Source organism: Lissotriton helveticus, chromosome 11, assembly GCF_964261635.1.
Source record: "Lissotriton helveticus chromosome 11, aLisHel1.1, whole genome shotgun sequence".
In the NCBI taxonomy this organism is placed as follows: domain Eukaryota; kingdom Metazoa; phylum Chordata; class Amphibia; order Caudata; family Salamandridae; genus Lissotriton; species Lissotriton helveticus.
Genome location: NC_136072.1, coordinates 1,068,012,321 through 1,068,034,115, shown reverse-complemented (window position 1 = coordinate 1,068,034,115; position 21,795 = coordinate 1,068,012,321). Strand labels below are relative to the sequence as shown.

General features: G+C 44.9%; 1 protein-coding gene across 2 annotated transcripts in view; it reads right to left on the bottom strand.

The window, feature by feature from the left end:
* The window catches only part of DNAH10 (dynein axonemal heavy chain 10), a 2,445,728-nt gene that overhangs the window by 1,838,539 nt on the left and 585,394 nt on the right, over positions 1 to 21,795 (bottom strand). For both annotated transcript variants that reach the window (XM_078667623.1, XM_078667624.1), the window contains one exon: positions 14,064 to 14,237. In XM_078667623.1, coding sequence (XP_078523749.1) covers positions 14,064 to 14,237 — 174 coding nt within the window. The remainder of the gene's footprint in view (positions 1 to 14,063; positions 14,238 to 21,795) is intronic.

Sequence of the window (21,795 nt, the reverse complement as noted above, 5' to 3'; positions counted from 1 at the left end):
CAAGGCACGTACTGTGACAGCAATGATCCTGGATACGGAATGGATAGGTGGCTCCTCCCAGGGGGGAACTTTGAAGCAGCACCTTACTCAAGGCCCGCCAGATACGAACTTACAGGGCCAACTTGTCACTCGGTGCAATTGTGGCACATTATTCAACGTAAGATGGGTTGGCTTAATACTCTCACTATGGCCACCCCACTCTGGGCCTCCAAGCGGCTGGGCCTCTTGGGTCGCACTAAGGGGTTCCGGAATTGGGACCTCATTGGTATCTCTCAGGTCAAAGATCTCTGGGACTCTGGCGGGGTTAAATCCTTCACATCCCTACAGAACACATTTGACCTCGCAAACACTAAGTATTTCAGGTACCTGCAAGTCAGACACTCCCTTCAAAAGAACATTCCACATGGTACGATGCCCCCACAAGCCTCCCCCCTGGAGGATAGGCTGCTAGATGGTCACATACAGGAACACGCTATCTCACTCACCTATAAAAAACTGATCAATAACCTCCCTGACTTATTCCTGGGCCTTAAAGGGAGGTGGGAGGCAGACGGTCTGGTAATAGATGAGGAGGAGTGGAGGTGTGTGCTGGCCGCCCCTAGAGAAGTGGCTATCTCATCCAGACTGCGGTTCATCCAACTGAAAATCTTACACAAAGTGTACATGTCAAGCACCAGGCTGAAACGAATGGGTAGGAGTGAGGAGGACTGCTGTAAGAGGGGGTGCGGGATGGTTGGTTTCTTCTTTCACATGGTATGGGAATGTCCGATACTGCAGACTTATTGGAAAAAGGTGGTACGATGTATGCAGGAGGTTTGGGGGGTAGAATTTCACCCTGAGGCGAAACGCTTCATTTTGAACATCTGGGAGCCAACGGACCTACCAGCGAGGGGAAGGCTCTGGGTAACGCTTGGTCAAGTGGTAGCTAAGCGCAATATTGCACGACACTGGGGGGCAGTCCCGCCTACACGACTCACCGAATGGAAACGGGGCATGGACTGGTGCATGCTCCAAGACAAAACGGTATATGTAGCCCGGGGGTGCCCAAAAAAATGGGGGGAGGTTTGGGACAAATGGAATGATTATAGAGGAAACATCTGTGAACCCCCTCAGCCTCGACAATCGGTACTTGAGGTAGAGGTATAAGTGATTTACCGTATTGCTGTCTTTTTGCCATGACATTGATGTAAAGATGTACACCCTGTATGATCTTTTGTGCGTCTCTGTGACCCTTGTGTGCGACTATGCAGGCCACTGTTTGGTGTTAATAAAAAGAATTTTAAAAAAAATCTTTAAAAAAAAGAAAAAAAGAAAGGTGCTTTCAGTTCCAACTAGCTCATCCCTTACCCCACATATTTTAATATGGGATTGAAAAGAACTGCTGACCAGGCTGTATTAATAATTCTAGTGCATTGGGTCAGTCTTTGGACCACTACTGAGCTAGGAGATTATAATGATTCAGTTAAAGACTTATTAAAAGTTCTAGGAGCCAGATCCCTTCCTTGGCTTATTTGTGTTTGTGTGTGGTTGGGGAAATTGGTTTTTACAAAGTTATTGGGCTGAGCCAACTGCAATTCGTAAAGCAGACCTCAGTAGTTTGAAAGCACGCTATTGGGATTACATTAACAATGGCTACATAACAAATAGCTCAAAAGGTTCCCTGGCCAATCTGTTTTAAGATTTTAAGCTGTTTCCTGTTTTTGAGTAATTTCTAGATTTAGGGGGTCATTACGATGTCAGGTGGAATTACTTATGCCCAACATCGCATCGGTCAATGGACTGACCGACACCCGGTCGGTGGTCCCAACCACCCCATTAGGATGCGACTGAACACTATTCGGTCGCATTCCTATATTTTTCCATGGCAGCATGAATTCCGGACATAAACCGGCTGTATTGCATGCTCCCTTAGTAAAATGGGAGGTGCTGTTCATCCCTGTACCCTGTGGCAGACACCTCATGGATCAACTGGGGGGCACCATGCCCTCTTGGCCTCCAACCAGAGGCTGTAGACCCAAGGGGGCCCTGCTGGGGGCCCCCAAAGTCGCTTTCCGACATGTTTTCCATGTCGGACAGGCCGGCATGGAAAACATGTCAAACCGTCATCATAATCTCAAGGGCAGAAATACCCGCCCTTGAGATTACCTGCCACATCCCGACTGACAGGTTGCAATTCCAACGGCTGTATCCTAATAAGCAGGTCAGAATTGAAATCGGAATCGGAATTGAAACCGACGATGAGGCCCGTAAAGTCTCAAACCGCCATAATTGGCTCCTTAATATCTTCTCCTCTTGCCAAGAGTCTGTACATGCGTTTTCGCCATGGAACCCTCCCACTAAGATTGTTTTCCCATAAATGGTGTCTGGAACAAGACTCCATTGCTTGTCTAGCGTGTGGCTCAAGTAATGAGAATGAGATACACAATATTTTTTTGCCCTGAATACCACATTTCTTGCCGCAAATTGATTCGTCCGATTTCTCGTGATATAGGAACAACTGGACACGTAGTAGCTTTTAGGATCTTAAAAAGCAATACCTCTCCAAAAACTGTATTAGCTATAAGTAGGTTTTTACAGGCATTTTGGCACAAAATGAACAAAATTCTAAAAGCGGTCATTTAATGCTTGTGTCAATATTGTCAGTAACTTCTTTCTTTGTAATTTTGATCAGCTTTTTAAAGATTTTATTAATATACATAAATCTTAAAACTCTGAGATTTAAATATTCTCTGAGATTTTATCAGGAAATTGTTAATACAAATGTTCTTGCCCCTGCACATAACTGCACTGATCTTCCTTGTACTGCAAGGATATAATTATTATTTTTTACATATTCTTCCTTTGCGTTACGACGAAGTATGTATAAATTGCTATTGCATATTTGAGGTTTTTATGTCTAATTTTGATAGTGTCTTTCTATTGTGTGTGTATACTTTAATAGTTTTCGAAAAAATAAAGTATTATTATTATAACTGATTAAATTAATGAAGATATGTCTAGGCAGGGCTTGTGTACGGACTTTCCTTTATTTGAAATAAAGTCAAGGATACATTACACGGCTTGCCTAGAAAAAGGTGGATTTAGAGCGTCTTGTGTCAAAAACATCTGATTTGCAGAGTACTTGTTTGAGGTTTTTGGCACTGCAAAAATCTAATAGTGGGTAATTGGCAATAACATTATTAATGGATGGGTTATGTATAAGTAGGTGCCAGTGTCGTCTGTGAATCTTTCTGTCTGAGAAATGTCCATGGTGATAATCTGTCATAAATCCCATTCTATTTTGTGGTTTTAGTTGTTCTTTTGGAGTTCTAAATAGTACCAGATCTTTGTATTTTTTCTGGTCTATTTAATTTGGAGGTGATTCCACTGACATCCCCGTTGTTCAAGGCACACCATCAGCTCTTCTAATTTTGTTCAGTAAAGTTCGTAATGATCCTGATTTCACTTTGTGGGTGGCAACTGTATGCTAATAGGATAGATATGCCAGCTCTATCCTACGGTAAATATAAAGGGGGGTTTTACCCAACAAGTCACTAGGGACCTGGGTGCTATGTGGTATATACTAGGGGGCCCCAGTGAACCATTATTCGTTTCTTCAAATTAATCAACAAAAACAATCAAGAAAAAATCATCAAATTGTCACTTAGAGCACGCTGTTATTTAATCACAATGAGCTAGCTTCACTGTACATTGAAGGCAATATTAATAACAATATCTTAGCAAAAGTGCCCCAGGGAGAGCAAGGAGATAGTGATGTGATAAAGTGAGGGAGGATTTGGGATGTGCAACGTGAATAAAAATACAGACACAATATATATTGGTAAATTACAATACAAAAATCATTGGCTTCAGAGCCCTGAGCCAAACAATCAGATAATTAATATCCAAAAAAGGCAGTCCAAAAGAGCAAGTTACTTACCTTCGGTAACGCTTTTTCTGGTAGATACAATATCTGCCTGTGGATTCCTCACCTTGTGAATATCCCCTTGCGTCAGCAACATTCGGAAATTCTTTTTGTAGCCTCGCGCCGACGTGGACATGGACGTCATAGAGACATGAAATCGCTCGCGACTCCACTGACGTCACCGACGCCTACAATAGGCCCACGCCGGTGTGATGACATCAGTTCCCCGCTTTTTTCCGTGCCTTCGAGGCACACAGACGGACCAATGACAGTAGACATATACACAGTATACGCAGTACAAATATCATAAAAATATCAAGGTAACACACACAGTGTGAAGCAAATGCAATAAAACATTTGAAATAAACAACTCCTTGACAATAAAATAAACACATTACAGAAACTCTGGTATAGAAGAGTGGACAACGGGGAGGCGGGTGGGTCAGTGAGGAATCCACAGGCAGATATTGTATCTACCAGAAAAAGCGTTACCGAAGGTAAGTAACTTGTTCTTCTGATAGATACATCTGCCGTGTGGATTCCTCACCTTGTGAATAGAGTCCCACAGCAGTCCCCACTCCCGGAGGAGGGTGTCCACTCTTCTAAACCAGGAAATCCTGAAGAACAGAGCGTGCAAAGTGACCGTCCCTCCTCACTTCGGAATCCAAGCAGTAATGCTTCGCGAAAGTGTGGAGGGAAGACCAAGTTGCCGCTCTACAAATATCCTCTACAGGAACACCTCTAGCCAATGCTGAGGTTGAAGACTTAGCTCTTGTAGAATGAGCCCTTATACCCTCTGGTGGTTCCTTACCGGCTAAAGAGTAGCAGATCTTTATACAGAGGACGATCCATCTCGAAAAGGTTCTTTTATGGACCGCTCTTCCTTTCTTGAGACCAGCAAACCCACTGACGAGCTGGTCATCCAAAAGAAAGCCTTTAGATATGTCCAAGTAAAAGGACACCGCCCTTTTGGGGTCCAGACGATGCAACCTATCCTCATCCTTAGAAGGGTGTGGGGGAGGATAAAAGGTAGGGAGGGTAATGGATTGACCAAGGTGGAAAGGAGTCACCACCTTAGGCAGAAAAGCAGCCCTGGTCCTAAGAACCATTCGATCAGCATGAATGGTCAAGAATGGGGGCTTGGAACTAAGAGCTTGAAGCTCACTTACCCTCCTTGCCGAGGTTATTGCAACGAGGAAGACTGTTTTAAGAGTCAGAAGCCTCATAGGACATTTGTGAAGAGGCTCAAAGGGAGCACCCATCAAAAAGGTCAATACAAGATTTAAGTCCCACTGAGGCACAATAAAAGGAGTAGGAGGGAACCTATTTGTGAGGCCCTTCAAAAACCTTAAAACTACAGGAGATTTAAAAAGAGATGGCTGGTCAGGCAAACAAAGAAATGCCGACAGCGCTGAAAGATAGCCCTTCACTGTGGCAACAGCAAGCCCCTGTTGCGCCAGAGAAAGGGCAAACTGGAGAACATCAGACAAATGGGCTCTCAAAGGGTCAATAGATTTTTACCCACACCACGTGACAAATTTTGACCATCTATAAGAATAGATAGACTTAGTGGAGTCACGCCTGGCTGACAAGATGACATCCACAACGTCAGGCGGGAGGGAAAAGGAATTTAGGTTGCCCCGTTCAATCTCCAGGCATGAAGGTGTAATGTCTGGAGGTGGGGGTGTAGAACCTGCCCCTCCATCTGAGAGAGGAGGTCTGCCCTGAGAGGGAGACGGAGCGGCGGGTGAGAGGAGAGGTGGAGAAGATCTGTATACCACACCCTTCTTGGCCAGTCCGGGGCGACCAATTTGACTTGGGCCCGGTCTTGGCGAATCTTCCTCAGAACCCGAGGAATCAAAGGTATGGGAGGAAACGCGTAAAGGAGTTGATTTCCCCAACTCAACTGGAACGCGTCCCCCAAGGCTCCTTGCATCAGATACTGGAGACTGCAGAAAGACAGGCAGTGAGCATTCTCGCAAGTGGCGAACAGGTCCACCCGAGGAGTCCCCCACATCTGAAAGATGTCGTGAACCACCTCTGGGTGAAGCCTCCACTCGTGGTCGGCAGAGAACTGCCGACTGAGACTGTCTGCACGAACGTTCAGAACTCCGGCCAGATGACCCGCCATCAGACAAATCTGATGGTCCTGAACCCAGGACCAGAGACGCAGAGCCTCTCTGCAGAGACACTGCGACCCCACTCCTCCCTGTTTGTTGATATACCACATCGCGGTCGTGTTGTCCGTCAGGACCTGGACCGAACGACCGCGAAGGGAGGGGAGGGAGGCCTTGAGCGCCAAACGTATCGCCCGCAATTCTAGAAGGTTGATGCGAAGCAACCTTTCCTCTGGAGATCAAAGACCCTTGACCTCCAGATCCCCCAGATGAGCACCCCACCCTAGAGAGGATACATCGGTTATCACTGTGGTCACCGGAGGAGGCAACTGAAAAGGCTTCCCCTGAGACAGGTTGCCTTCCACGCCCCACCAAGACAGATTCGCCGCAGCTTCTCTGGAGATCCTCACTGACTCCCTGAGATCTCCGTTGTGCTGATACCACTGCCTGCGAAGGCACCACTGGAGCGCCCTCATGTGCCAGCGTGCATGGTTGACCAACAGAATGCATGAAGCCATCAGACCGAGCAAGCGAAGGACTTTCAGGACTGGAACGACCGCTCCATTGTAAAATAAAGGAATCATTTCCTGTATGTCGTGAATCCTTTGAGGAGGCGGGAATGCAAAACATACAGTTGTGTCCAGTACAGCACCTATGAACAGGTTGCGCTGGGAGGGCACCAGGTGAGATTTGGGCACATTTATCAAAAAACCCAACCTGTACAACAACTGGGTTGTCTCTCGCAGATGATGGAGCACTCTCTCTGACGACTCTGCTTTGATCAGCCAGTCGTCCAAATAAGGGAATACAGGAATCCCTGACCTTCTGAGATGCGCCGCCACCACTGCCATCACCTTGGTGAAGACTCGAGGCGCAGTAGTAAGCCCAAACTGAAGGACCGCAAACTGATAGTGCTGCGATCCCACCGTAAAACGGAGATACTTCCTGTGCGACTTCAGGATGGGGATGTGAAAGTACGCATCCTGCAAGTCGAGTGACACCATCCAGTCTTCTTCCAGGAGTGCCTGAAGAACCTGAGCAAGGGTGAGCATCTTGAATTTCTCTCGTTTCAGATAAAAATTCAAGATCCTGAGATCCAGGATTGGACGAAGCCTGCCATCCTTTTTGGGAATCAGGAAATACCGGGAGTAGCATCCCTGACCCCTTTCCTGCTCTGGGACCACCTCTATCGCACCCTTTCTTAACAGAGTTTGAACTTCCTCCTGTAGGAGTAACAGATGTTCCTCTGAGCAATATCCCTGGCAAGGAGGGTAATTGGTAGGGAATTCCCGAAAGGGAAGGGCATACCCATTTTCTACGAGATTGAGAACCCAAAGATCTGATGTAACCGATTCCCATTCTCGTAGAAAGTAGGTAAGCCGACCCCCCACCGGACCCACATGATCCTGAATGGCGGATCTAGGGCTGCTTTTCTGTGGCTGGGGGGTTGGAAGAGGTGGAGGAGGAAGAGGCTTGACGCCCTCGAGGACGTGCCCTTTGCTTTCCCCTGTATGACCTATACAAGGTATTTTGCTGCTGTTGTTGCTGCTGTTGACCTGGTCTATAGGTACGAAAAGAAGAGCGTCCAAAACCTCTGAACTTCCTGGTCGTTGAACCTCTCACTTGAAGACCAAGAGATCTAGCAGTTGCCCTGCTATCCTTAAATCTCTCCAAGGCTAGTCCTGCCTTCTTGCCAAAGAATCCTTCACCATCAAAAGGCAGATCTAATAATGCAGGCTGCACATCAGCAGAAAAATCCGAGGATTTTAGCCAAGCTGAATGTCTTGTGGCAACGGCAGTGCCCATGATCCTTGCAACAGAATCTGCAGTATCAAGGCCGCTCTGGATAACCTGACGAGCTGCCGCTTGAGTGTCAGATAAAACTTCCTCAAAGTCACCTCTGCAGTCTTCTGGAACCTTTGGAATCAATAAACGCATTGAGTCCATAAGTGTGTGCACATATCTTCCCATAAGACAAGTGGCATTCGTTGATTTTAAAGCCATACTTGCGGAGGAGAAAGATTTCTTGGCCACTTGATCCTGTTTTTTAGCTTCCTTGTCACCAGGCACTTGGGGAAAAGCACCAACTGACTTTTTTGAGCACGCAGCTTGAATCACCAGACTTTCAGGAGTAGGGTGAGATGACAAAAAGGCAAGGTCCTCAGAAGCCACTCTATATCTCCTAGCCACACCTTTTGAGACAGCAGGAGCAGAAAAAGGGTTTTTCCACACCTCCATAATGGGTTCAGTCAACGCCTCATTAAATGGGAGTAATGGTTCCACAGCTGAGCTCGGTGAATGGAGAACCTCAGTAAGCAGATTTGATTTAAATTCAACAGAAGGCAATGTCAAACCTAAAAGTCCTGCTGCCTTTTTCATTACCACATGATATGGTTGAACATCCTTAGAGGGTGCATCAGGACCTGATGGTAATACCCACTCCGGGGAAAATTCAAGACCACTAGCATCAGCTAGCTCCTCAAAATAATTTTCCTCCAGTTCACCTTCCTCTAAGTCTGAATGAGACTCATAATACCTCCGTTCTTCCAGGAGACGTTGAGCTTCTCTCCTAGATCTCTGCTTAACACGGATTGCAGCCTGATCCACTGTCGACTCCGATGGCGCCGGAGCCGACGTCGGTACCGAATCCGAAGGCTTGGAAGGATGGTCCAGAGATTTGCTTGGAGCGGGCGACGCCGGTGCCGGAGTCGTCGACTTCGGTCGAGCCGGCATCGACCTCGGTGGAGCTGGGTACTGCCACAACGGAGTCGGGGCCGGCATATACGGCATGAAAGGTGCCGGGGCATAAGAGTGAGGCACACCCAAATTGAATGCCATTGGACCCATGGGACCCGAAGGTGCACCAGAGGGGAACCATGACCTCGAGAAAACACCATACATGGCGTTGAGAAATGCCGAAGGATCCTGACCTGGTGCTGGAAAAGGTGGATGATCACCCTCAGGTCGATCTCCAGGCAGATTCAAATCTGTTTCAACAACAGGAGTCGATTCCTCTTCTTCATTAGGAACTTCACTGACCTCTTCTTGAGCCGGAGATGGCGCTGGAGTCGGATCGGAAACCGGAGTCGGAGAATGAACTTGCGACTCCGAAGGCGAGGCCTCGCCTTCTCGATCTGAAACCTCCTGTGGCGGGATCACTTTTGATTTAACTTTCTTGGGTAATCTCGATCTCGAGTCCGACTTCTCACCCGAATGACGTCAAGATTCATGTCTCCTTTTCTTATGCTTCTTACGTGACCTCGAAGCATGATCCGATGAATACTTCAAAGCAGACGCCTCCCGAGATCTTGATCTCGACCTCGATTTCTTCGAGCGGGATTTTGAAGACTTCTTTACCTTATCAGCTTTCAGTTTTGCCACAAGAAGCTTAGTCTCCCTTTCTCGCAGGGCCTTTGGATTCATTTTTTGACACGACGAACACCCATCCACGTCGTGGTCGGAGCTCAAACACCAAATACAGTCCTGGTGTGGGTCCGTCATCATCTTTCCGCATTCCCTGCAGGGTTTAAATCCCGTCTTCTTTGTCGACATAATAAGGAGACAAAGAGGCAAGAGAACAGAGAAACGAAGAAAAACAGTAACAGAGTTACTAAAAGCTACAGAGTATCCCGAAACGGTTAGCGTCGACGACGCGGAAAAAAGGGAACTGATGTCATCACGCCGGCGTGGGCCTATTGTAGGCGTCGGTGACATCAGCGGAGTCACGAGCGATGTCGTGTCTCTATGACGTCCATGTCCACGTCGGCGCGAGGCTACAAAAAGAATTTCTGAATGTTGCTGACGCAAGGGGATATTCACAAGGTGAGGAATCCACACGGCAGATGTATCTATCAGAATCATGTATATGACGCTGTTACTTAATAACCAGAATAGGGGTGGCGTCAACTGATCTAAAAGAAAGTAGCCGTCAATGTTTCGACCCCAAAACTACAACTGTAGGCGTTCTTTAGCGCCTCACGCCGGGGTCTTCATCAGGACACAAGGGAAAGGGGCCCAGGGGGGCACAGGTTGTTCATGGTGAGTGGTAAAGCAATTTACCACTGGGCGATGTAACAAAAGACTTCACAGGGTGAATCAAAGAGGCCCACTTGTATGATTGCGTGGACGCTGCAAGAGTCGTCAAATATCTTATGTAGACTGACGTCAGGCCAACGTACAAATGTCAGCTTGTCTTAGAATTACCACGAGCCCAAGTCATAGGTAGGATTCCTTAAGTGGAGCAAGTCTGGGCGTCGGCAGCCGTCCGTAAATCCGGCACACAAGGCTCCTCACAACGGAAGTAAAAGTTTACCGCACGTCCACCCCCTCAATCAGCACATCCGGGCCGTATCGTCCTACCTATGACTTGGGCTCGTGGTAATTCTAAGACAAGCTGACATTTGTACGTTGGCCCGACGTCAGTCTACATAAGATATTTGACGACTCTTGCAAATTATGATCAACAATATTCCTAATTGTGAACACGAATGAAAATTAGAAATTGTAGTGAGGACAAACTTTACTGAACAAAATTAGAAGAGAACTGATGGCACACCTGGTACAAAGAGGGTTATGAAGAAATCACCGCCATCACCGCCAGTCATGCAATTAGTAACATGAGTTACTCATTTATTTTCTAAACCTTCTTTTAGATCACCAATCATTACAGCTTTCATGTGCTGGACAATTTGGAATTCCCATATTTTCTCCTTATCGACCACCTGGTTTTCTCTACCTCCTTTTATTTAACATATATACCATAATATTTCAATCTCTCTTCTACATCAAACATTGAAAACTTTATTTTATCAGGATCTTGGTTTTTTGGTAGCCCTTTGGCCCTTTATTCCCCTGTCACTTAGCATGAGGATTAAATTCTCAGTTTAGGGGCTCATAACCATGTGGGGAGGAAAGCCTCCGCCAAACACTGTCTCGGATTCGGGACCGATCGACTTGCGGTTGGCGGTTCCGTCCACCGAATTACGATGCGACCGAACACTGTTCGGTCGGATTCCCATTGTTTCCTGTGGGAGCTTGTGTTATGCCCGAGAACCGTCCGTAACAGGCTGCGATGGGTAAATGGTATGTGTGTGTGGAAAACTCTGCACCCTATCGCAGGTACCCCATGGTGCCTGCCACGCAGTGCAGGGTTTTACAGGCAGGTTCTTTATGTACCCCTTCAGCTACCAACCATAGGCTGCAGGGGTCATGGGGCCCTGCAAGGGTCCCCCAAAGTCACTTTCCGACAGCCTCTCTTCTTGGACAGGCAGACACGGAAAGACTGTTGGAAACCAACATCGTAATCCAGACGGCGGAAACGTCGTCCACAGGGGGTATCGGTGCGGTTACAGCCGACATGAATAATCCGAGAGTCGGTCAACACCAAATCAGAATAACAGGCAGGTGAATGTTCAGACCGCAAACATCGTAACTGGGCGGTCAGACTGTAAACCGACCAAGTCAGTCGGAAGAGCTCTGACACGGTCAGGGAGATTCTGACTGTCGGGCGGAGGCTTTCCGCCCGACATCGCTTTGAGCCCCTTAATATTCACTTCACCTCACATTAGCCCCAGCACCGAAACCAATTTATTTAATAGATACTGATATACTTTACAATTCCTACTGCTGGAACTGCATAGTAGAGCTGATTGTTTTTTTCCGCAAAAAGTTGTCCATGCATGATTACGGTCCAACATGCATGTACATCAAAACATCAGCACTGCTCTGCCACCTCATTATGTAGAGCCTTATGGATCAACCACTTGTGTGCAGGGCCTCATGTTTGTGAAATGCTTTGACACTGATGCAATTTCTGTACTGGCTAGACCAATGATATGATAATATATTAATTGTGACTTTTTTAAATTTCTGTATTTCTGTTTGTCCTTTTTGTGATGTTTGGAAAACTTTCTTTTCTATTTTTCTCTTTGTTATTTAACTCATAATACTGATATAGCTAATACGCGGAAATGATGCAGTTTCCATTTTTGTTTCTATTTCTTTAAAAACTAGTAACACTTGTTAAATTATTATTGCATTCACTTAGGGTGCTATGGAATATATACACACATTTGAAAAAGGTAGGAGACTGCTCACCGCATGGGCGAAACACATGTCAGTTGGTCACAATTCTCAAATTTGTGTGCCAAGTCAATAATGTTTGAAAACCATCAAGAATTACAAAAAATAATACACCACTACAACATTAAATGATAGATCAATATACTGAGTATTTATTGTTCTCAGAATAATCCATTTTGGAACTTGGATTTATATATTACGCAAGACTAACCTATACTCTTGGTTATTATCTGTTACATTTTTGGTTCTTCAGAGGCATAACCGACCAATAAATTAGTAATCTGGGGCACTATATTTAGCCCTGCCTCTAGGGTATGAATTCCCTAGAGCGCTAAGTCCTACTCTCATTGAAAGATGTCGAACTATATTTTTTAGTTGATTGCCATATCAATGGTTTTAAATGTATAATCCTAATTTTACTATTTTTATAAAAAAAATTGTTACACCTGGGGGTTATGGTTTAATGCACTCAAAATGTATCAATTAATTATTAATCTTCATGTGCAGAAACAAGAAAACAAGGATATTTTACATTGGTGAACTCGGATGCAAACCTTCCCAGATACTATAGTGATGCAGCCTGCCATGTAAACCGGGACATGTTTTTCTGTAACCTGGCAAACCAGCCTAGAGGCCAAGTGCATCCACTGTGGAAATCTATGTGCAACCATATGACACCATATTTCAATTCCGGTGGCTTCCCTCAACTCGTCATCCTTTCAGGAGAAAATAAAAATGTTGGTAATATAGCGCCTGTACCTACGTTTAGAGACAATTCAGTCTTTTCTTGAATGACGTCTCCAATCTAACAGATTGGTAAAGACAGAAAGACATAACATGAAACCAGTAATTAGATAATACCAAAACAGCTAAACCCTGCATGACATTCAAATCATAATGTGGAGTAAGGCTTTCCAGAGATTGATGGTAGGAGGAGAAGCCAGTGGATGTTCTGCTTCAATCACACAAGTAAGGGCTTCCCTTTAGAATGTAAGAATTAGTAACAATTTCACGATCCTCAAGTCGGAGGCAGTTATGTATCTTTTTCAGGACTGGAAACATACAGAATAGTGGCCTTCACAACCCCACTTTAGGTGCAACAGATCTTTCAGGTGACCAATATGTGGCTCTTGTTTGGAACCTCTCATACATAAGATCATAAAAACAATATCATAGGGCTTCTGGGATTTTCCAGAAAGCCCTTATGACTATGGGACCTCCCAAACTACGGGTGTACCTTGATCGTCTGACACTACAAGTCAAAAACAAATCTACAGGAAAAATCTCTCAGTTCTACATTTCCGAACTCCTACATCACAAAAAAACAGAACAGAAGGATCAGAAATAAACTCCTGCTTCACAGAAAAGCAGTGAATTGAAATAGTCAGTCTACAGTTGCCTGTACACGAGAGGACATTGATTCAGCACCTCTTGATGGGAGTTAAAGTAAAAAAGTAAAAAAAGTAAAGTTGGGGGAAGAAGATGAGGGAATACTTTGTATTTGTACAGGACATTCTCTGCAATCACAATAGCTAATCGGATACATGTCAATCGCAGCAAATCGGACTCCTCCTGGCTGACAGTATGATGCGGAGAACTGACCGAATAGGAGGCTTAAGTGTTGTGAAAACTGAGCCTTCAAATTACAGAAATCCACCCTGCACCAGAATAAAGGAGGTTAAACCCTGATTATGAGCAATATTTTTTCCAACACCTTCAATATCGTGAAAGCACAAAAAGTAAGAAGAATGATAACTGTTCTGTTTCTTATTTTTCACTTGGTAAAACATTTGACCTGGCAGGTACTCACTGATAACATAGTGCTACATTATGTCTTTTGTGTTTAACAATATGCAATAACAGTATTTTTAATAAGAAAAACACAAAAATCATAGCAAAGAAAATCATAAAATGTTTTCCAGTTGCAACATTTTTTAATATACTGCTGCATATTTACTTACTGGTTCAATTATGGAATGACGCGGTAGGTTGGGGGCTCCAGCAGTTGTTTTCACTATTAGGTTTCTTTTCAGAAGTCCTGGAAGTATTGTTTCTGTGTGTTCTTTCCACTCATCATATTTTTTATCTTCGTATTGCTTCATTTTCTTGGCTACTTCCAAATATTTAGCTTTAACCTGTGACAGAAATGCCAAAATAGTCATCTTTTGAAAGTGGTGGTTAGTGAAAGATAAGGAGTAGTCACGGTTGGCTAGTGTCCACTTTACAAAAGTCTAAACACAAGATTCTTCCGTAAGGAGTTTTTTTTTAACAATACATAAAAACATACATTTTATTTTTTTTCTTTGATGTGACATACTGTAGTTTATACAGTGAATATCCACTTTGTAGATCTTAGTTAAAAAGCACACATTAGGGGTCATATACAAGATACACATCTCCTTATCCAACAGAAACCACAAATCCAATTCTAGTACAGAAAAGTGGTGACTATAGTCAGCCAGAAAATCCAGTGAACTGCTCCAAAACTGTCTTTTTTATCCATACTTATTTTTCTTGGTGGCATATCTCATTTGGAATGTTAAAGAAGAATTGTAGTGGGTATGTTGTCGATGTTTCAGTCTCTATTGTCATGAAGTACACAAGGCCATCTTCAGGACATAGTTTTCATAATACAAGAATGACCAACCCTGTCTTACACAATCAGGTATCTTTGTTATGAGCAGAAAATAAAACAATGCTGAGAACAAGGTCCCTCGCAAACAGGCAAATGTGTCCAAAGCTGTCCTATCCTCACCAGGCTGTTCTGGTGAGTGCTGCTGTGAGCGAAAACATGTTTGGTGCCAAAGTACCTGGTGGCAGCAACACACTTTATAGCAGAGACAGAAAGGCTGTGAGTCTTGATCCCATGACAATTGGAGGACAAGCTGTTGAAAAGCACATGCAGAGTCATGCAATTTGTGGAGGGTATTCCATCGCCAATAGACATCTCTTGGAAACCTTATCTTCAAGTATTAAGAAAGGGTCTACATATCTGATGATTCCTGCAGGCAGCCATCTTGGATGGGTTCCCTCACGAAAAGGTGGTCCCACCCAAGATCAATTTTGCTCAGTATCTTGGAAAAAGTGGTGGGATGAAGAGTAGTAGTTCAGAGCAAGTATTTCCAGTGCAGCTCTTGAGATCCAACGACAAAGCTTGGGTGCACCTGTGCCAATATTCTGACTTTGTTTTCCTAGACAGATTCAAAAGAATAGCGGTTCTTTCATACACAGTGATTTGGAAGCTTTTTTAGATTAACATTTATTTAAAGATAACATTCTGACCTTGCTTTCCTTGAGGGGGGATTAAAAAGGATCGACACAGATTTGGACCGCAATGTGAGATTAATGTTTATTTCAAAAATACAACTGACAAAAGGTTGTCAAAGTCAAGTTTGCTTCTAACATGAAAGACTAATGTTATATTTTTTTTAATTTTTAAATCATCCTTTCGTCCAAAAAGGACGAAAGGATGATTGGGACAATTGGGAACAACCTCTATGGGTATGTGATTATGTGATAATGGTTTACTTATAAATGGATGCAATTATTCTCTTAAAGAAATGGAATATGATAACTATTCATTGTGTCGTGCATGAATAGATATCCGGGAGAGCTCCTCATCCTTACTAACTTGTAAGAGGTGAGCTATTCATTTACAGGTAATCACTGTAATTGTCCACTAGTTCGTACCAAAGTGAGCATCATGCTGACCCCAAAGATCAACAAGTCCTGAACAAATTTAACAAACATGTACTAATCAATATCATAGGAAAAAGAAGCTACTCCTCTTGAGACATTTTCCCCTTGACTCAAACATCCGATGCAACAAGGAGCGGATAAGTGGATTTTCTGGCTGATTACCATCACCGCTTCTTGTATCACAAGTGGATTTACTGTTTCTATTGGGTCAGCGGATATGTGTATTGTATATGACCCCTATTGAATGCAGCACACGTAAAAAGAGGAAAGAACAAGGAGAAATAAAGATATTTCTCCTCATTACGCCTCACATGGGGAGGCATAGAATTTTAACACATTCCCAGGTCTACCACTAATGGCAAATCTGTAAATGCGCCAAAATCTATGGGTGACCATATGGTGACACCCATTCTTCACCTATGGATCGCCTCCCTGCCGCAGAGTAACGCAAGGCAGTGATTTGCACTGTCTTGTGTTCCAATATATATTTATGTATCAATCCACGCAGGGCCTTGTGTGGGTTTGATAAATCTCAGTTAAGTTTGCGTCATCATTGCGCCCCTGTTAGATTTGGGGGTCTCTAGTTGGCAGAGGCAGGTACCTCTGACCAAATAGGGACCCTTGCGTCTAGTCAGGGTAAGGGGCTACACTCCTAAAATAACCCCTGCTCACCCCCTTAGTAGCTTGGCACGAGCAGGCAGGCTTGGCTCAGAGGAAGTGTAAAACATTTGTGAACACATAAGTAATACAGTGACAACACTACAGATGGACACCACTCAGGTTGTAATATAAAAATAAGTATTTTTATATAGACTTAACACAAGACCAAACAACAAAAATCCATAATACTGTACTCAAAAATAGACTCTAAAATGGTAGAAAATAGCTCAGTTCTTTCAAGTTGTAAATGCAACACTTTACTTTCAATGTACCTTGATTGCGTAACGCAAAGAAAACAAAAGGGTCGCGGGGAAGGTGATGCTTCGGTTCATTACACTCAGGGGAGTGGGTGCGTCGGTTCCTTACTGCTGCGCAGGGGAGTTGATGCTCGCGTCCCTACTGTGTGGGGAGGTGATGCGTCAGTTTCTTACAGCTCTCCGGTACGATGCGACAAGATGGCACCTCGATGCGATACTGTTCTCCGGTGCAATGCGACAAAATGGCATCTTGGTTCCGGTGCAACAACGTTGGTGCAATGTGCGCACACTCGACGGCCCTGCGGCAACTCAATGATCTTTGGAGCCGCAACAGGGCCTGCAACACGCTTCTCCAGTGATGCGAAGGCGACTTCTGCGGCGATGGCACGCTTCTTTGGTGATGCGTCGCGCTTCGGTGAAGAGATGATGACAGCGGCAGCGGCGGCTCACTTCTTCGGCGATGCGACTCCAGCTGCTGCGGCGGCGACACGCTTCTCATCGTTGTGTCGCGCTTTCAGCTCCCAGAGACACGTAGTCTCTCAGAAGGCCCAGCACAACAGCAGGCACTTCAAATCCTAGCAAGGTAATTCAAGGGGAGCTGGTTGGTGAAGTCTTGTATCCCTGAGACTTCAGGCAGAAGGCAAGCTCAAATTCAAGCCCTCGGAGATTCTTCTCCAAGTTGATGAAAAGCACACTCAGTCCTCTTCTCCTTTCTTTGGCAATGAAGCAACCACTGCAGGCCAACCCCCAAACACACAGCACATGGGTAGTCTCCACCTTCAGCTTCCTGGTTCTTCTCCTCAGCAAAGGTTCGTCTTGATTCCCAGAAGTGACCAAATCCTCAGTCTCTGATGGCAGAGAGTGTCTGTGCCTAGTCCAAACCAGTTCTGTTCAGTCCTGGAGCACTTTGTTTACAGGACTCCTTCTAAGCATGGGCGAATTTTGCAGATCTGTGATCCGCAAATTCGCCGAAATCGGCCCCAAAAATCCGCGAATTCGCAGAATCTGTGAGTTTGCGTATTTTTAAATGTATAGTGCTGCTTCAGTGCTTTTCCGACACTACAGCAGCGTAAAGTGCCGTTATTGTCTCCAGTGACCATGTGTGTGTTATTATGCCATCGCGCCGAAGGGCGCCGGGGTCCCTGGAGTGAGCTGTCCATCATAGTGGGTAAATGGCGGGAAGACGGTGCACACTGCTAGTGTGTGGGCGGGGCCAAACGGACAGGCTTCTTCTATGCTGCCTCTTGTGTGTTAAAAAGGTCAGAGACCAATCAGAGCAGCAGATGAGGAGAAATAAGCTCCTGGACACAGGAACTGCACACGGATTGCGCTCGTGAAAGGGAAGGATGCACTTTGCATCCTTCACTTTCACGAGCGCAATCCCTGTGCAGTTCCGGTGTCCAGGAGCTTCTTTTTCCTCAACTGCTGCTCTGATCGGTCTTTGACCTTTTTAACACACAAGAGGCATGTGAACTCGCATACTTGTATGCGAGTTCACATGCCTCTTGTGTGTAAGGTCAGAGACTGATCAGAGCAGCAGATGAGGAGAAAGAAGCTCCTGGACACCGGAACTGCACAGGGATTGCGCTTGTGAAAGTCAAGGATGCACAGGCCTCTATTCAGCATCACAGCTAATTTTTGACGGTAGATTTGGGGAGAAAGCACACCTGCCCAGCCTCGACAAAGCTCACAATTGTTTTTGGGCTGATGAATGCGAAACTGAATTTGACCTTCAACTCGGGGACGTGCTTTTGCAACTTGTAACTATTCTCTGACCCTGGCTGACCTGTTTAGGGTCAGTACAGGGTCAGAGAATAGTTGCAACTTCTAGCAGCTTGCCGGCGCCATCTCTCTGACCCTGCCTGACCTGTTTAGGGTCAGGTCAGGGTCAGAGAAAAACTTGCTGCAGGAGCATCGTGCCAGAATGAACCCTGCCCTTCATATTTATCCAAGAAGAGACCATAGTTTTGATACCTCTACTCAACTGGAGTACTTTCTACTGGCTAATCAGTAGGTGCAACCTCGTTGGGTAAATGTATAGTGCCAGAAGAGCTGTCTTCCCCCCCCCAAAAATTCCGCCGCTCGCGAATTTGCGAATTTTCGGCAATTTCGCGAGATTTGCAAATCGCGAAATTGCCGAAAATCAGCAAATTTCGTGAGCTTAGCGGAATTTTGGCCCATACTTAACTCCTTCTCTTCCTTTGACAGTGTAGGCCAGGGACATCAGACGCACTACAGGAGGTGGAGCCAGCATTGTGGAAGGCAGGCACAGCCCTATTCAGGTCCCAGGTGCTCCCCTCCCCTCACTCTACATGCAGATGGGTCTATTCAGCCCTGTGCTGATTCACCCTGTCTCCTGGAATTCCCCAGCCCATTTCACTCAAACTCCAGACAAGGAATACACAACCTAGCAGAGGCAGGCTTGGACAGTTAGGCAAGAAAATACCTACTTTTTAAAAGTGTATTTTCAAACACAGAATGTTAAAACCAACTTCACTAAAAGATGTCTTTTATCATTCTGAGTTCAGGCATACTAAACGCGAATTTCTACCTAGTTCCCTGAGTCAGTTAGGATTATAAGGTGTTATAATCAAATTGCCCATTCTGGCCTATGGGGAACAGATAGCCTTGCAATAGTGAAAAACGAAAATGGCTGTAATTCACTATCAGGACATGCCAGACACATCAGGGCATGTCCTTTTACCTTTAATGCACCCTGCCCTTGGACCTACCTTAGGGGTGACAAATATGTATAATATGTAGTGGGTGCACTTGCCCAGTCAACATGGCAGTACCACATTCTCTGCAAGGTTTAAACCCTGACTTCCTCAGAGCAGACATGACAAAGAAAGGAAGAGATACAATCAAAAATACAAAGTATCCAAACGAAGTATGGAGAGTCCCAGAAAAAAACGTTAGCGTCGACAGCGCAGAAAAAACGGAACTGACGCCATTGCGCTGACGCGGTCTTCTTATGGCTCCGGTGACATTATGTGGAGCGGCGTGCGGAGCCATGACGCTATGACAACCTCGTTGGCGGTGACAGCTAGGAAAGATTTCCACGGAATGCTGGCGCAGGGGATATTATTAAGGTGAGGAATCCAAAGGCAGATGTATCCATCAGAAAAGTGGGTGCACTTGTCCAGTCAACATGGCAGTACCAGACTGCACACAGGCTCTGCAATGGCAGGCCTGAGACACACTTTACAAGCTGCTCCGGTGTGTGCCACAATCAGTGCTGCAAGCCCACCAGAAGCATTTGATTTACAAGCCTTGGGCACACGCAGTGCACTGTACTAGGGTCTGACAAGTAAACCAAACAGGCCAATCATGGAGTCACAAATCCATACATCAATTTACCATAGGGAGCACTTGCACTGTGGTACTGAATAGCAGTGGAACAGTGCCCAAAAGCACCTAAAACCAGGAAAAACATAAGAGGCAACAGCAAAAAATGGAAGGGAGACCCACGCCAATGGTACCAGGTCTAACAGCCCCCTTGCGTGGCGTAAGGACTATGCGAAACCTTGAAAACTATGGGCCCCAAAGCCTGCTTGGTTGGAGATTCGATTTCCTCCTGTTGCTAGCTAGACCCAACTTCAACAGCTCTTCCTATGTAAAACCGGTCATACATTGTGCCTTCTGCAGTGTGCTCACTTTTATAAACCAGTTGTCAATGTATTGATACATCATACCTCCTTTCTTCCTTATGCACACTTCTATACGAGCCAAGCAATTTGTGATATCTCGAGGTGCTGATCTGTTTCTTTTTGGGTTTCCTCAATTCTCTTTAATCACATATACTATGCCCCTTTCCAAATTTTTTCAAAATGATGAAGAACCTTGAGTAGAGGCCTTGGAACTCTTTCTCCGATGGTACTTTCTAGATAGCTTCCTTTCTCATTAACTGAACTATTTCTTTTGTCAGCTCCCTCAAATGTCTCTGTATCTATGGTACTGGTGGAACTGATGGTGGCTCCTTCAGAAATTCCAGAGTATGATAATTTTTCAAATATCTAAATCCCATCTGTCTGTTGTTATCTGCTGCCAACCTTTTAAATACTACTGCATTATTCCTTCAACTAGCAGCAGAATAAGAGAGGAAATACTGGCTGTTGAGTCTTGATATTCCTCCTTTCTCCTCAAATTTTGAGGACTGACTTCCTCTACTCACTCCTCCTTGTAATTTTCTATAACTTTCATCCCTCTGTTGGCTTTGTTGTCTGGCTTCCTGTCAAAAGGCACTGTACTGCCCATATGTCCCATACTGTTTGTAGGGGCAAAAATGTTGACTGCTGCCCTTGCCTATTACCTTCTGAATCCCCTGCATAGTTGTTTATTTCGCCGCATCACCACAATCTGAGCCATCTCTGTAATGGCCATTATTGCCTGAAGAGCCTCATTCACATTTTTCCCAAAAATATTACTGCCATCACATGGCAAGTCCATCACATGAGACTGGATGTCTGGTCTAAATTATGTACTTTTCAACCAGCCATACCCCCTCATGACTGTGACATTTCCTGTCTCTCTAAATGTGCATATTGAAGCATCTATTTCTGTATCTATTAATGAAAAGGGTGCTTGCTCTCCATCTTTTAAGATTGCCTCGCCTTTTCTCTATCTTCTAGCAATTTTTCTAGGAATGGCGCACATTCCTCCAAAGCTGCAGATCAAACCTTGCTACAATCGCTGATGAATTAGCAATCTTAATTACATCAGCTGTTAGCACATTGACTCTCTTCCCCATAGGGTCTGTATTTCTGCACTCCTTATCTGCAGGGAAGTTACTTGCACTCATGCCTGGAGTAACTTTACAACCATTTCCAGGGTTTAAAGTTCCAGAGTGGAGATTGAAAATACCCACAAAACTGCATGCTTATGGACACTTAGAAGATTCCAAGGCAAACAACTCCTTGGATTGCCTCATCTCCACCACTTGAGTACGATTTATCACAGGGGATTTTGCTGCAATCTTTATGGGCCATTGTGAATACCTGACAAGCATGAATGAGGTATTTTCTGCCATAAACTCAAGCCTACATATGAAAAAGCCTTTTAGATACAGTCCAATACT